General features: G+C 37.2%; 2 protein-coding genes across 2 annotated transcripts; one reads left to right on the plus strand and one right to left on the minus strand.

Moving 5' to 3' along the window:
* Positions 1–880: 880 nt before the first annotated feature.
* Positions 881–2,618, plus strand: LOC133722897 (GDSL esterase/lipase At5g03810-like). The gene is made up of 5 exons (XM_062149754.1): positions 881–1,121; positions 1,252–1,382; positions 1,480–1,710; positions 1,912–2,167; positions 2,402–2,618. Exons 1-5 carry the CDS (start codon positions 881–883, stop codon positions 2,593–2,595), a joined length of 1,053 nt encoding a protein of 350 aa, XP_062005738.1. The 3' UTR covers positions 2,596–2,618.
* Positions 2,619–4,011: 1,393 nt separating this feature from the next.
* LOC133720328 (E3 ubiquitin-protein ligase UPL7) lies at positions 4,012–14,733 on the minus strand. Its single transcript, XM_062146585.1, has 15 exons — positions 14,581–14,733; positions 14,366–14,488; positions 14,019–14,265; positions 13,334–13,926; positions 10,115–11,116; positions 9,683–10,017; positions 8,690–8,968; positions 8,339–8,591; positions 7,586–7,756; positions 7,375–7,467; positions 7,166–7,273; positions 6,649–6,765; positions 4,654–4,743; positions 4,467–4,564; positions 4,012–4,255 (listed from the first exon to the last, which is right to left on the minus strand). Exons 1-14 carry the CDS (start codon positions 14,602–14,604, stop codon positions 4,481–4,483), a joined length of 3,519 nt encoding a protein of 1,172 aa, XP_062002569.1. The 5' UTR covers positions 14,605–14,733; the 3' UTR covers positions 4,012–4,255; positions 4,467–4,480.
* Positions 14,734–15,656: the final 923 nt, after the last annotated feature.

Consider the following 15,656-nt stretch of genomic DNA (forward strand, 5'->3'; position numbering starts at 1 on the left):
AAAGGTTGCCCAAATTTGAAATGTTGTTCTAGTTGAATATTAGAACCCTAAACTTTTGTTAGTAGAGAAGCAAGCATGTTTATTTTCTTAGGCAAGCTGAATGGTAATAATTTATCTGATGCTAATCCGATCCATTCCATGATTGGCATCAGTTCTGCTTAGAGAGGGGATCCTTGCCCAATCCAAGAGTTCACCATTGCAACCGTTAGCTGCCCCAAGTGGTTTTGAAACACAGCGCCAATTCCTCAATCTGCATTCTCCACCAACATCCACGGCACCATCAGTACTTCTCATCCCAAAAAAAGTGTAATATCCAAGTTATGATAGTTTCATCAACCAAATCACATAAATGCATCGCTTATTATTGATCCTAAGATGCCACACAATGAAATGGAAAGAATAATAATGTCTCTAATATCACATATAGTCCATTACGCACTAGCTGTTCATTAATCAAATTCCAAGTTTGAGTCCATGAACATTGTGCTTGGCTTCGTAATAATATCTCTAATATCACACAGAGTCGACACGTTGCAGCTGGACTTTGGTTTTATTCAATCTGTTCAAGAAATGGCACTTAATGATGTATAATGTGAGTGGCTGTGTAAGGTACCAGCCTTTTCAATAAGCTCTGCTAAAGTTTCTCTGCCTTTAACTACTCTTGCCTTTTACTAAATCCATTGTCATTCATCAAACAAACCCACAACATGTACAACTTGATAACACTTTCCCTAAACGAGGCTAACAAAGAAGACAAATTTCATAAGCTTCTTTAACGTGTATAGAACATTGCTTCTTCACCAGGAAATGAGCTGCTTTATTAGTTTCACTCGGCATTTATAGTTCACTCAAACTCTCTTAAAGTTATTATTGGGAAGAAATGATAGTTTCCGGTAAACTCTTGGTTTCCTTGAGCCTTCTAGTTCTTGTTTTCAAAGTGTCTCATGGGCAGCCTTTAGTTCCTGCACTCATCATCTTTGGGGACTCTGTTGCTGATGTGGGAAATAATAACAACCGCACTACACTAGTGAAGGCAAACTTCCCTCCTTATGGAAGAGACTTCGTTAATCATCAACCGACTGGAAGATTTTGTAATGGGAAGCTTGCCACAGACTTCACCGGTAACATTATCAACTGTTTCATTTTCTTCGTCTCTAATGAGTTAAATGTGTAACATGTTTCTATGTTGTCCGTATAGCCAAATATCTTAGATTCTGAAATTAGTCACTTGTTTTTTCGTTTCATTGATAGCTGAATATCTCGGATTCACCTCATACCCACCAGCTTTCCTTAGCCAAGAAGCCACAGGGATGGGCATTTTGACTGGAGTCAACTTTGCCTCAGCTGCTTCTGGCTATTATAACTGGACAGCCCAGTTATGGGTAAACAATGGCATCCCCATCTTCTTTGATGACTCAATATCTCTTCTCTTTCTCTCTCAGATACAAACTTGTGTTGATCTGTCTACTGGTTTTGTAGGGTGCAATTTCACTAGACCAACAATTAAATTACTACAATGAGTATCAAAGTATAGTGGTGAATATGGTAGGGGAAGCCGAAGCCAATGCCATATTCTCTGGCGCCATCCACCTTCTTAGTGCAGGAACCAGCGATTTCATTCAGAACTACTACATCAATCCATTTCTTAGAGGCTACACACCTGACCAATTCTCAGAAATTCTAATGAGATCCTACTCCTCTTTCATTCAGGTCACTCTCAGACTTTACATATTGCAAATGATTAGGGTCTCTATGCAGCTTTAGTTTCAGTACTGAACCTGAATAAATATTATGCATAGTTTTAGATCTCAACTGGGATTAAAACCCACAAGTGTGATCTTCAATGTTAAAGAAATTGCAAATCATTATGCATGAGCTTTTTCTCAAATACACTAATATGTCATGTTACAGAAGTTGTATGGACTCGGAGCACGAAGGATTGGAGTCACAAACTTACCACCTATAGGATGTTTGCCAGCATCAATTACCCTATTTGGCTCAGGAAGCAACCAGTGGAACATAAAATTGAATCAAGATGCCATTTTATTCAATAACAAGCTTAACAACACATCTCAAACTTTGCAGAAGAGTCTTCCCGGACTCAAGCTCGTAGTTTTTGATATCTACCAGCCCCTCCTGGATATGATCACAAACCCCAGTGACAATGGTAAAACACCTCTGTGTGTAGAAGTTAATCAATGCAACAAAAAGAGAAAACCAATGCAAGTCTATCTGTCATTAGAAAACTTATAACTCTTATTTGATTTGTAATTTTTGGCTTAGACTATCTGTTTGTGCAGGATCTATTATTAAACTCTTTACTTGATTAATGTCTTCATCATGCAGGGAACTTGAATTTTGATATTTACTAACTTTTCCCTCTGAACTATTCATGTGACAGGGTTCTTCGAGTCAAGAAGAGCTTGTTGTGGAACAGGTACATTTGAAACATCTGTGCTCTGTAACTCTAGGTCTGTAGGAACATGCAACAATGCAACTGGTTATGTGTTCTGGGATGGATTTCATCCCTCTGAAGCTGCCAATGAGGTCTTAGCTGGTGATCTACTTGCACAGGGCATCGATCTCATATCTTGAATCTATTTATACAACAACTTTGATGATTTAATAGTACTCCCATAATACTTATCTATAATCATATATTTTACACCCTCATACATATCAAATTATCAATAAACTCACATTTGATTTGAACGGAGCACTTCCCATCTATACAGAGAATGTTGGAACTTCAGACTAGTAGCAACCACGCAACGGCTCAAAGAATGGGCTTTCAGATTGCTTTCAAATTGCAAATATGAAACGATTAAAGACAGCTAAAAGAGGACTATTGTTATCTCCTTATAATTATCCTTTTATTCTCTCTGGTCTATATCTTTCTTCTTTGATAAAAAAATACTTTCATTGAATTAGCGATGAATATCGCTTAAGATGGCATCCCTTATAAACTCGGGAGCATACAAGAACCAAGAATGAGATAGCTCGGAATGAAGATCCATCTGAGCAAGAGTATGAGCTATATTATTTGCTCTACGAGTAACACGAGATAGAGAAAACAAAGGATAATTTCTAAACATCAATCTAACCTCATCCACAATATGACCAACAATTGAAGCATCTTCATCATCAGCAGTGATAACTTGAACAAGTTGTAAACAATCTGTTTCAAACTGTACCTGCTTATGATGCAGCGATATAGCAAACTGAACTGCAGCCTGCAAGGCTAGCAGCTCGACTTGGAAAGCAGAGGCTGCAATGCTGCATTACTCACAATCTTCGTCAAAGCTGCCTGAAGGTCCCCTTTGTGATCTCAGGGTACACATCCAACTCCACCCTTCATCTGATGGTGATTATAACTACCATCGATATTACATTTTAATACATGTTCAGCTGGGCTTTGTCCACCGCTGAATCACCTTCACTCCTGGGATTGAATGAAGCATGCACCAGCTTATACTCATTGAACCAGCTCATAGTAGCAATTGCTATATCTGCTGGCAGTCTTGGTCTATCTTCCCACACGGCAGCATTTCTATTATTCCATAACGCCCACAAGAACACCATGAATTTTTCAAACTGCTGCAAAGATACCCAATTGACACATTCCAACATCCATTCCTTAAAAATAAATATAGGTGTTACCGGACAAGTAATCTGCAAAGACACCTCCGCCAACAGCTCCCTAGCAATCTTACAATCTGGCAAGACATGCCCAACTGACCCCATAGGACAATCACGGAGCAAAACAGGTAGTTTCTCCTTCATAGACTTTTGTTAGCAATCTTTCTCGAGTAGGGAGGATACTCTGGCATGCTCGCCAAACCCCAACAGCCACTTTCTGTGGTTCGTTTTAATTAGTAGAAAACAAGATGAGATTACAAATTTGGAAGATTAAAGGCAGTTTGGATATTGTACCAAAAAAAAAAAAGGCAGTTTCGATATGTTCATTTAAATCCAAACAATAAAGAATTAGTATAAGAAAATAAAAAAATAAAAAAATTAAATGAACAATAAGTCATATATCGATGTATATGAATCATACAGTAATATTGACAAATATGAGTGACATATATCCTCTTATCTATAGTATTCAAATTCACTACTGATATATACATTTATAAGAAATATTCATTTTAGTACTCAAGAATGCACTACTAAAATAAGCCCACAAGATCTAAGGGGTCTGATGACTCCAATCCCAAAGTAAGGAAGCAAAGACAGAAAGGAGGACGGACACCTGCAAAGAAAGATGCGCACACAGCAGTTATGTTATAGCAGTAATTAATCAACTTCAATTGCGCTATGATGCTTGCTATTGACCAATGAAATAGTGATCTGTCAATAACACAAAACTCAAGTTTTGCAAATGCCGAAAGAAACATAGAAAATAGCATCACTAGAAAAGTAATCCAGATGAGGAAAAAAGAATAAGAGACGAAAATTATCACCTGAAGGCATGTCTTCAAGAAAGTTCAAAACCTGCATTAGAACTGATTGCATATAGAAGTTTTTCTCTCAACGTGCTTGGACGCTTGTAAGTTGGAAGCTGCAACCATTACAAAGGGAAACATGAGCACAGTTAAAAGCAGATATAAGCAGTAGTAGGTAGCTCTTCTGAACCCTGTGTTACTGTACCTTCAAAGTATTGTAGCAAGTTGAGGCTGATGGAAGCCGCTCTACATCCTCTCCTCTCATTGTTGCCCACAGAGGGATATCGCATGCAACCTATATATAATAACCCACTCCTTGAGTAAGCACTACAGATTGATTATATATCACTTTCCTAACATGAATTTCTATTTAGTGTACATTATTTTGTTTCAAATATCATAAATTTCTCTTCATTTTCTTTCAGAAGACAAAACCAAGTAACTTTATCACTCTTCTCAGAGATAGAAACTAGAATATATCCCAGTAGTTAAATGTTCATGCAACAGAATGATAGAAACCAAAAGTAACTGTCAAACGAATCTATTTCTTTCTGTTGATGCACTTAATTTCACCTCGTATTTTGAATATAAATGTAAGGTTTCCTAAAAATTGATAGTTCCAAAAGAAGTACAGAGCTGAACAAATGTTCAGGAATGCACAGGAATACCATGATACTGTGACTAACATTTCATTCAGCAAACAAAAGACAACAGCTTCTAGATTACAAACAAAAGAGGAGGAAATAGATGACCTCACAACCTGTTCATATGAGTATTTAATTGCTTCTGTACCATACTTCTCGGCAATCAAAAGTTTGAAACTATTATTAGCTAATATTTCTTCCTTTAATTGTAACTTGTGAAAGCAATGACTGGTAAAGTGGCATTGCCTGGTCATGTTGTGTGCATACTGGGCTTCACCTCATCCCTTCAGCAATATCCAATGAAATCCCAGATTTTGATATGTATAATACACATGGTATACCAAATAATATATGTTCTCATGAGATACACACAAAAAAAGGGTGGTACTAGCAAACCGATATCACCATTCACAAGTACAAAAGTGATATAAACATAAAATAAGGGCTTAAAAGCCAATATGCACCATTAATTTGACCACAGTTTCAGTTTGCATCCCTTGATTTTATTTCAGCCAAACTGCATCGAAAATTTATGAAATAAGCTAATTTGAACAAGTCTGTTAATCTAGGTGATTCCCATCCACAATTCTGTTGATCTTTGCCTAGCACATGAAGCAAAAACGTCAAGTTCTTATTAAAACCTAGAACTATTTTTAATCTGAGACCAAACTTGGTATTTTTTTTTATCTCGGTTTCTTTCTCCTCCTATGAAGTCTGAGATCGAATAGCAACAAGTCCACCCTGATCTGAGATCTGCCTAGGAAGCCAGTCACATATTTGATCTGGAGGTGGAGGATAAGAATTCAAACCCAAAAACCAAATACAACCAAGATTTGAATGTCACATACGTATCGGGCATGAACAGCGAATCCTCGATCTAAGGATTTGGGTGGCAGATAAGATGACTCTCACGAGGTACTGCCCCACTTGTGAAGAGTTCGAGCTCTGCTACTAGAGAGATGGCCTTCGCTAGGTTCAAGGTTAATATTCCATTTATAGTTGAATTATTGTGGACTAAAGCACCTTGCTTTTCTAACAACCCACTTAGAATTAGTTTTCACTCATTATATGTGGTATTGTTTTTTAATCGTTTGCTGGTGATACTGAGCATCTGGTGAGTGAATTTGAACCAACTGGTTCTCCCTCTGGTGAACCACTTGGTGCTTTGAGAGGAGCTTTTTTCTCAGAATGCTGCTATTTGACAAGATGCTGAATTGGTGGAACTGATGTAGTGCAGATCTCATAGTTGGAGTAGGTACGAAGAAGTGAGAGAGACTAAGAATTGCAGGATAAAAGCATCAGAGAGAGAGAGAGAGACAGAGTAAAAAAAGCTTGTATAAAAAATTGACATTTGTACTCTCAAATGCCAGGCAAAGATCACGGAAATGTGATGGAGATCACTAAATTAACATATTATCCAAATTATAATAAACGTAGGAATGCAAATTGGCTAAAATACAGTGCCCTTAATTGATTTAACTCCAGCTTTAATTGTGACAGTGTGTGTCAGTGCACACATAAGAAAACCGTTTGCAGAAATAAGATAAAGAACACACCTTATGAATTGTAAACGTTGGTTGCAAGTGTTTAAACCCAAGTAATGGAGCTCGAGAACAACTGGTCACGAATTTCAGAAGCATACACCGTTCTTTAGGTTCAAATCCGCTAATTACCTGTTATCATAGTACAACGAAACTCAGTAAAACATAAAAACATCATAAGCATCCTGAACATTAGCAATATTAAATATGCCACATGGATAAAGATACTGTACAGCATAAACTGAAAAGGCAGATAACTGTGAAAGTCCTGTCTAGAGAGGGAACAGAGTGTGATTATATAACCATATTTGGTCTTGCATATATAAAAGGAAAGAGGCAGCAGACATGAAACTCCACATTTAATGATTAAAAAAAAAAAAAGGGGAACAGATCATCCTTTACAAAATATAAGCTTACACTATGCCCATGACGGGGTCAAATAAAAACTATACTGTTCTATTTACTGATAAAAATCTAATTTCTCATTCAAAAAAAAGTATATGACAATCAACTTCCAGTCCAGGGTCAATACCTCCCAAAAGATTTTAATCGTTCGGGTCCCTTCAGAGTAACCACCAGTGTATCGTGTGTTCTTTCTCAAGTCATCAACATCAATGTCATGGTTTCCACCTGAAAGCAACTATTTACCATAATGAAAGATCAGAATTTGACACCAAAATGATTTTGTTTGGGTCAGAAGTTGAGCAATCTGAAAGGATAATTAATTTGGGAGGTATTTACCTGATTAAATTCCCCTGCATTAAATAATTTTAGCCAAGATGGTGATATGAGATCAATTAACCCTCTATAGAATGCATTTGAAAAAAGGAACATCTGCAATTCAACATTAAAAAAAAAGAGTAATTCTTCTGTTGTAACACCAAAAAAAAAAAAAAAGGTGACCTTTGTCTTCAATCAGGTTTTCAAACGTTCAACAGAAATCAATACAAACCTGTCGGTTAAGCTTATAATCAGCAATTGCATGGATGTACTGCATTTTGTTCTTGCTTGTCACAGTAACATCCTTTCCACCAGGCTTGAGCTCAATAACATGTCGTTTTCCAAATGACTCTTCAGTTACCGTAAAGTCCAGACACAGTTCCTCAACATCACCATCATAATGCTGCAAAGTGATAGCCGCGCAGATAAATAACAAACTTAATGAATTAATATACAAGGCCTAACATTAATGCATGTAAGAGAAACTTTATCCAAATATAAGAGACTTCCACACACTTAAGCTGGAGCTCAATCATTCAAGGCATTGTATATCAGTTCAGACCAAGCAACCAATAACACCATATTTCAAATGCTTTGATTCTCATTAAACCAGATGGACTTTTACCTAACATAAACACATAGCAGTTAAAATATAAGGTCCTCAACTCCCAATTCCAAAGGCCTTTCTTTTCTTCCTTTACCATTCTTTCAGACAAATAATGTCATACAGCTTATAAGTAGAAAGAAACTTCAAGCCCCAAATTTCCCATCAAATTTTTGTTTCTCCCTACAACAATTACGATTAATTCCAAAAAAAATTGTTATACTGTTGAATCATTTGCCTTTAACTTGAATTGCATGATAACCTAACACTTAACACCAGTCCAACATGTTGCATGATTATCAAAATAAATACGAACACTTCAGCAAGGATGTAATGAGAAACAAAAGAACCCAAGAAGCGCAAACAAAATATATGGTTTACCTTAACATACATGAGATTCCTGTAAATCTCTGGATCAAGTGTTGATAGTTCATCGAGGAAGCTATATCGACCCAACAGTTTTTGTACAAAAACATGAGAAAATGAGTAATCTAGCAGTATTCCTTCATAGAGAGCTTTCCCGACAACTCTTCCAAGGAACTCAATCATCTGGATACCATTATCTAGATATCTTGCAGATGGATTAGGAATTAGAAGTCTGGCTGAGGTTGAGGTCTGGGAGAATAGCCCATACCTATCAACAGAAAAACTGAGGTTAAGAAACTCACTTAGAAACAAATAACTATGTAACAAAGTAATAATAGTTATATTTATCTGTAGTCACAAACTTACTCAGGAGCGAATGCAGCTTTTGATATATCGGTCAAAAACTCTTTAGATAATCCACCATAGTCGAGGCCAGCCTCTGGAAGGCCACATTCACTGACAAATGAAACATGGATGGATGACTTTAATCTTGATCCCAGGGAGTTTAACTGCTGAAATCCATCTTCAACAATATGACCACGACGAACTACTATCTCAACTGATCGTGAACTAGGGCCAGAAACCTCACCAGCCATTTTCCGGGAGGCTTTGTCCATCTTGATAAACTCTCTAAACATTTCCACTCTGATTATACAAAATTACACAGAATTACATCAAGAAGCATAATTACAGAATACAACATCTTAGATGGACCTGGAGGCCTCAAACATATCATGTCCGAATTTAAGATCAAAATGTCAAACTTAAGATGCAAGTAGCAAGAAACCCATAAATTATAACATAAGGGTGAAGGAGAACTTAGAGAAGTCGTGATATTGTGTCCAAACACTTCTACACTCTCACTTGCAAACACACGGAAACAGAACATTCAAGTGGACTCACATGTGCACTGTGTACCTTTTGACACTCAAGGATTATATCACAAAGATACAACCCACACCCATACACAAACAGAGACATATGCACACAAGAACTATGAACCCAGATGAATATCCTACAGTAACTGACTCTATCTTCCAAATGCATTATCCACTGATTTCCACTCCTCTATAATTTTTCTCAAAAAATTAAAGTTCAATGTATAAACTTCCACGCATAAATAGAATAATAGATAGGTTTCTAAATCCTATCTTTTAGTCAACAACTATAGTATCACTAGACAATAACAGGTCCTCCAGAGTAAAGAAAATAGGATTCAGCTTCCGTTGCATGTCAAATGTAATGGTTCAAAGTGAGCCAAGAATACAGGAAAAAGAATAGCTGTTAACGCCGAAAGCTATTGATATTTTTTTTAACAAAAGCAATAAAAGCTATTAATTTACTCAACTATTTTCTTACCTTTCTTCAAATGGAAATACATGCGGAGTTGTAGTTATAACAGAGCCCATACTTTGCACAGCCAGAGAATCATCTGATCTTTGATTAGCTGACAAAACTTCATGAGTTCTGGCAGCTACCGCAATTGGTGGGCGGTTCTTTCTAGCAGGTGAAAGCCACAAAACTGGGGGGCAGAACTGGTGCCTGCAATCCCTTTCATATATTAAATGCAGGCATCTGACAGCAGACTCCATAAGGGGTCTACCCTCCTGTCCAATACTTTGAGAAAACCCATTATAAACCAATGTATTGAGAACAGAAGCAATTTGCCGTTGTTGCTCCAGTGTAAATGGTACCTAGTATAATGCATAAATATTAAGAATTGATAACTCTATACGATCAATGGGGGGAAAAGCTCAAAAGGAAAAATAAGACAGAACTTGAAGAAGGTACCTGTTTTTCATAAAACTCTATGTCATCAAGAATCAAAAGCAGGTGTGAATAGCTTGCACAGAATAGATGAAGCATATATGACATGTCTCTTGAAATACCTTGAGGACCAGGCCTCACAGGTTCTATATCCCAAACATCAGAAGAATCCTCTTTGTCAACAAGTCTAGGCTTGGGTTGATTACCACGCAAATCCGTATGATCAATCTCCGCTTGTGATTTACCCGTAATTTTATGAAGGACACTGACCCACTTATTACCTCCATCATTATTGCCATGCTTTTTCTTTTTTCCAAAATTCCCATCTTTTCCACTACCAGAAGTTTTACTAATGATATCATAGGGTTTATGACCACTGCAAACATTCCTAGGAAAAAGATAGGTTTCCAACGCTCCCCATAGACTTACAAGAAATCCAGGAGTAAACGATAGCATGTTAAGGACAGGCAATGAGCCAACCCTTGGATTCAATAATGAAAACATTCTTAGCATGAAAGAATAAAAATGCACAATATCCAGCAATTCCAACGTCCCTGAATATTCCAGTCTTTTTGGGGTCATAGTCTCAGACCCTTGAGTGTGACCAAGTTTATTCACTATTGCCAAAAGATCTGTAAGGTGCCACTGCTGAGAAACAGGCCTAAGCATATCCAAGAATGACAACTTAATAGATCCATGGGTCATTTCAGTCTCACATGAAACTGTACAGCTTGGCTTTTCACTGGTTTCAACATCACTTTGGAGATCCTGATTCTCCTGGACAGAGTCAACATTCTCAAGCCTAGACAATAAGTTTTCTGCAAGACTATTAACAGCACGTACATAAGATGCACAATCCAACTCTTGATGGAAACCTCCAGGATCAACAGAATCACTCTCTCCCCCTGTAGCTAGGCATATAATGTTTGCAAGAGCCCAACCAACTGGTGGAATAACCTTGGGGGAAACATGAAACTTTGACTGATCCACGGCCAGCATCTCCTTCAATATTTTCTCTTTCAAAATCTGCCATCACCTGCGAAAGTTTGATCAGTCCCCACATGTTTGAATCACAGAAATAAGAAAGAAAAGAAAAAGGATAAACAAAACCAATATTCCATTGACAGGTGTGATTACACCTCCACATGCGATAGTGAAATAGATAGATAGAGCCTATACTATACAAAACTAATGTATACATGTTTTCTCGTTAATTACATAAAGTATTAAAAGACATAATTTAATATATAAAAAATAAAAGAGCAAACAAACAAACAATGTGATCATGATAGCTATTGAGATATGTTCTCTATTATATTGCTACACAAAGGTCCCATCCACACGTTAATTCTATAGATATTTAGATGAAACAGTCAAAACAATATCAAACAATTGGTAGACTTAAACAACCCACTTCCTGGTAAGATATAACTCACTGATCTAGCATATACGGAGCAAAAGATAATGTAGGTTCTAAATTACTGTCACAAGAAGGTACCATCCACAATCAAACTTCTAATTAGTTCAAAACATAAGTCAAAAGAGCATTCAACCATATATAAACTTACATGAACACCTGCTTAGTGACATATAATTGGCTGACACAGGATATATGACAGGAGATAATGTGTGTTCTAAATCTTTATTAGTGTAGTTCCTATACCGACATCAGGTTGATATATTGGTCAAAAGGGCAGGTGAGATTTGAGTTTGAAAAGCCAGGCTAAGTTTGGACTGCTGCAGTACTATCAAACTACTAACAGATAGATCCATTAAAAAGTTCCACCGACCTGGTTGATTCATCATATAAATATATGAATGGTAGACAGCATGAAACTATACTCACAATAAGGCAACACCAACATGTATCATACCAAATTATCAACTGACATCCAAAAACCTAGACATCACGCATCTAAACATCGTGCAAGTATAATAAACTACTACTAAATCTACTAGCAAGTGTTATTTTGAAACCATAACCAGTTACAAACTAATCAAGTGTTACTTTTAAAGTCATATGCTCAAAGTATGATTTATGGACCCAAAAAAATGCACCTTAGAGATATAACTTAGTTTCCGCCCATTTATACAATATCGGCATCAAGTCACTTTAGTGGTTTCAATACATCTTTTTTCCATTGAAAAACAAAGGATTGATGATATTTGAGTTTGAAATGCAAGCTTAAGTTCAAGCATCAAACTAGTTACACATAGATCAGTTGAGAAAGTTCCAAACACTCATTGACTCATCATCTCCAAAAAAAAAAAGAATGGTAGCCAGCATGAGACTAGGTCAATGTTTTATTGATTGAAGAGAAGAGAAATATTATTAACAGAGTGCAACAAGATATCCAAAACTTTATTATCCCTAAAAATGAAATACATCAAAGAGATCCTCTAAGGGATCTTATGCTAGGATGAGTAGACAGATGAGGATAGTTGTCAAACCAAAATACAATTTTGAGAATATTGTTGTCTTAAACTAGCATTAGTAGCATATTGATCAGCAACCATTTTAGCTTACTGAATAACTTGACAGGTATCGCTAAGATGATAGATGTCTTGAACTGTAGTTTAGATGTGCCAACAAACTTAGAACTGTGTTCGGATCATTTGAACATGAAGTCCACTACTGAGAGATCAGCAGGAAATAGAAAAACAAGCCTAGTTACCACAGTTATGATAACAGTCAGACTCCCAAAATTGATCCCAAGAGCATCAGCTCACTAAGGCTTTCCAATGGACCAGTACTTCTTTCAAAGAACAGTTCCTAAATTCTACGGTGACCGTCACCCACGGCAAACTACAAACTTTAAAATCGTTTTGAGATGTCCACTGGTTATAAATAAAGGGCATCAAGGTGATGAATGGGTTGCAACAAGATGCTCTTACTGTTGCAAAAAGTCCTGACAATATTTGAGTTTGAAATGCCAGGTTAAGATTGAGAGTATGAACTATGAAGCATTTACAAACTAGCAACACATAGACCAGCTAGAAAATTCCACCCAATTCATTGACTCATCATATCCAAAGAAAGCATGGTAGCTGGCATATAACTAGTTCAATATACTGCTTTCCAATCCAACAATAACGCTTATAAAAATTAATTCCTAAATTCTACAGTGACTGACACCCAAAGTGTAATACAGAAACACACAGATCATTTACTTGAGTACATTCAAGGAAATACTTTACCAAAAAGAACTTACAAAGAGTTCGTTCAAATTGTAGGAGCCTTACCAGTAATGTTTGAAAACAAGGTTGGAGAATGGATTTGTGCCTCATTGCAGGTATAAGTACAGCTGGCAGACGCTGAGTAAGCCAAGGAATTGTAAGCAGAAACACAGAGTACTTCTCAGCAACATTATGGACATCCAACAAGCCAAGGCCATTTAGATCGGACTTTGACGCATGAAATGGCCTAAGAGCCAAAGTTATTGTGCTTGCAGTAATCAAAAATCTGTCATCTGTTTGTACACTACTTTTTGTCCGTGAAGAGCAAGGAGCATCCAATGTGTTAATGTATATTCTAATCGATGAGTAAAGACCACTTTCACCACTCCCCATAAACCGAACTAAATCCTTCACTGCTGCATCCGCAATCTGACAGTCATGTTCATCAATACTCTTCCACCCTTTGACATCAGTTAAGACAACAACAAGCCGCATTGCCAAGGACGCAAGAGCAACAATGTCTTGACTTCCTGGGCGGGACTTGTCACATTCCGAAAGAACAAACATGCAAAGAGAAATCAGCTTCCGCGTCTGATAACCCCAGACTCTTCTCTCCTCGAGAGTTCCAATTGCCAGAGAGCAATAGCTCTTCTTCGAGTCTTGACATAAAAACACAATGTCAAATCAACACACTTGCTAAACCAAATCGCGAAAACTGTTCATTCAAAAACAAAAGAAAAAAGGACCATACCAGTGGAATTCATGCTGTCTAGTAGCATTTGAAAGCAACTCTTCATAGAGTCAACTTCTGTGGCTTCAATTCTCCTCTTCCGAATCGATAAACATGTAATGAAGAAAAGAAAAGGCCTCACTACATGACTTGAAATCCAGGTGGCAGTGATGACTAAACCAGCTTGCTTCTGCTTCACACACTTCTCCCACTCCTCTCTGAGCTCCAAAGCCACCACCTTAGTCACCCTATAGCGCCTCCACACTCTCTGCAACAACATTTCCAAAACGACCGCGTTTCACATCCTCAAATTCATACCAAAATTCACATTTTCAAAAAAAAAAAAAAAAAATCAAAAACGCAGGCACCTGAAGGAAGAGGGCAGCAGCGGTGGCGCGTCTGGCATATTGGCGAAGCTCTCGTTCCTGAGAGACCTTCTCGAGCAGGGCGTCTCTGGTAATTTCCTTGGCGCTCGCGCCCCTCAATGAGACCTGAACCGATCACCACCGCTGGAAATTGTAAATGCCAATAATTTGATGGAGGAGATTGATCGGAGCAATAGAAATTGAAATAGAACGCGTACCTGATGCTTGCGAGGGTCGTCCATGGAAGTTGGAACACAGCGGCGGCGATCGGCCAATCCAAGCGCTCAAGTCTCATTCGCTTCTCGTCAACAACCACCGTAATCCTCTAATGTGACGATATATGCTTCTGAGCTTCTTCTTTTCAACCGTGGACATACAACACGCGACTAAAAAGCGCGTAAGCTGCTAATCTCTCTCTAAATTTTTTTTTTTTATTTTTTTTTTTTTGAGTTTTGTTCTTAATTATTTTCTCAACTCTAGCCTTCTTGCATGAATTCACTTGCACGTGAGAATCGTCTTTTATATCGTTTTACATGTGTTTGATAATTTTTTTTTTTGTTAAAAAAAAACCCACCCCATTCCCACCCGATGGGGCTCGAACTCCTGACCTCTTATATATGAGACCAAAGCCTTACCACCCCACCAAACACACACACTCCATGTGTTTGATATAATTATGTTACAATTTATACACTCACACTTGGCTTAGTTAATTTTGATCCTACGGCGTGCAATTTTTCTTTTTCTCATGGTGAAATACAAACGTATAAAAAAAAACTAACCGTATTTATTTTTATGTCATCTCTATTTCTTTTGATGGTATTTTCTTTGAAATTTGTTCAAAATTAACAAGAGCTATTAGCAACAAAGTTTCTTCGGTGTATTAGTGTATGATGGTTTGTTGGGCAAGAAACTTAGTTATGGGCAAATTGAGAATTTCAAATAAGACACCAAAAATAATGCAACAAGGAGATGCCAGATGGCTATTCAAAAAAAAAAAATGTCAGATGGTTTGTTGGGTATTCGTCAAATTGACTACAGACAATATTGAAATTTCAAAAGTTTCTCAAAATGAACCGTGAATCATGCTTGGCTTTATTAATAGGTCCGATTTCAGAGTGTTGGTTCAGTAATTTTGTATGTTCAAATTTTTGTGCTGAAATTTTTGGATCTCTCTCTCTCTCTAGTATAATTTGGTGGGTGATTTTTTCATTCATTCATTTATTTGGTGGGTAATTTTTATTATTCATTCAATTGTAAAGTTTTGTTCTTTTGTTCGCTCCGTTCAAATAAA

This window comes from Rosa rugosa, chromosome 7, assembly GCF_958449725.1.
Source record: "Rosa rugosa chromosome 7, drRosRugo1.1, whole genome shotgun sequence".
NCBI classification, from domain to species: Eukaryota; Viridiplantae; Streptophyta; class Magnoliopsida; order Rosales; family Rosaceae; genus Rosa; species Rosa rugosa.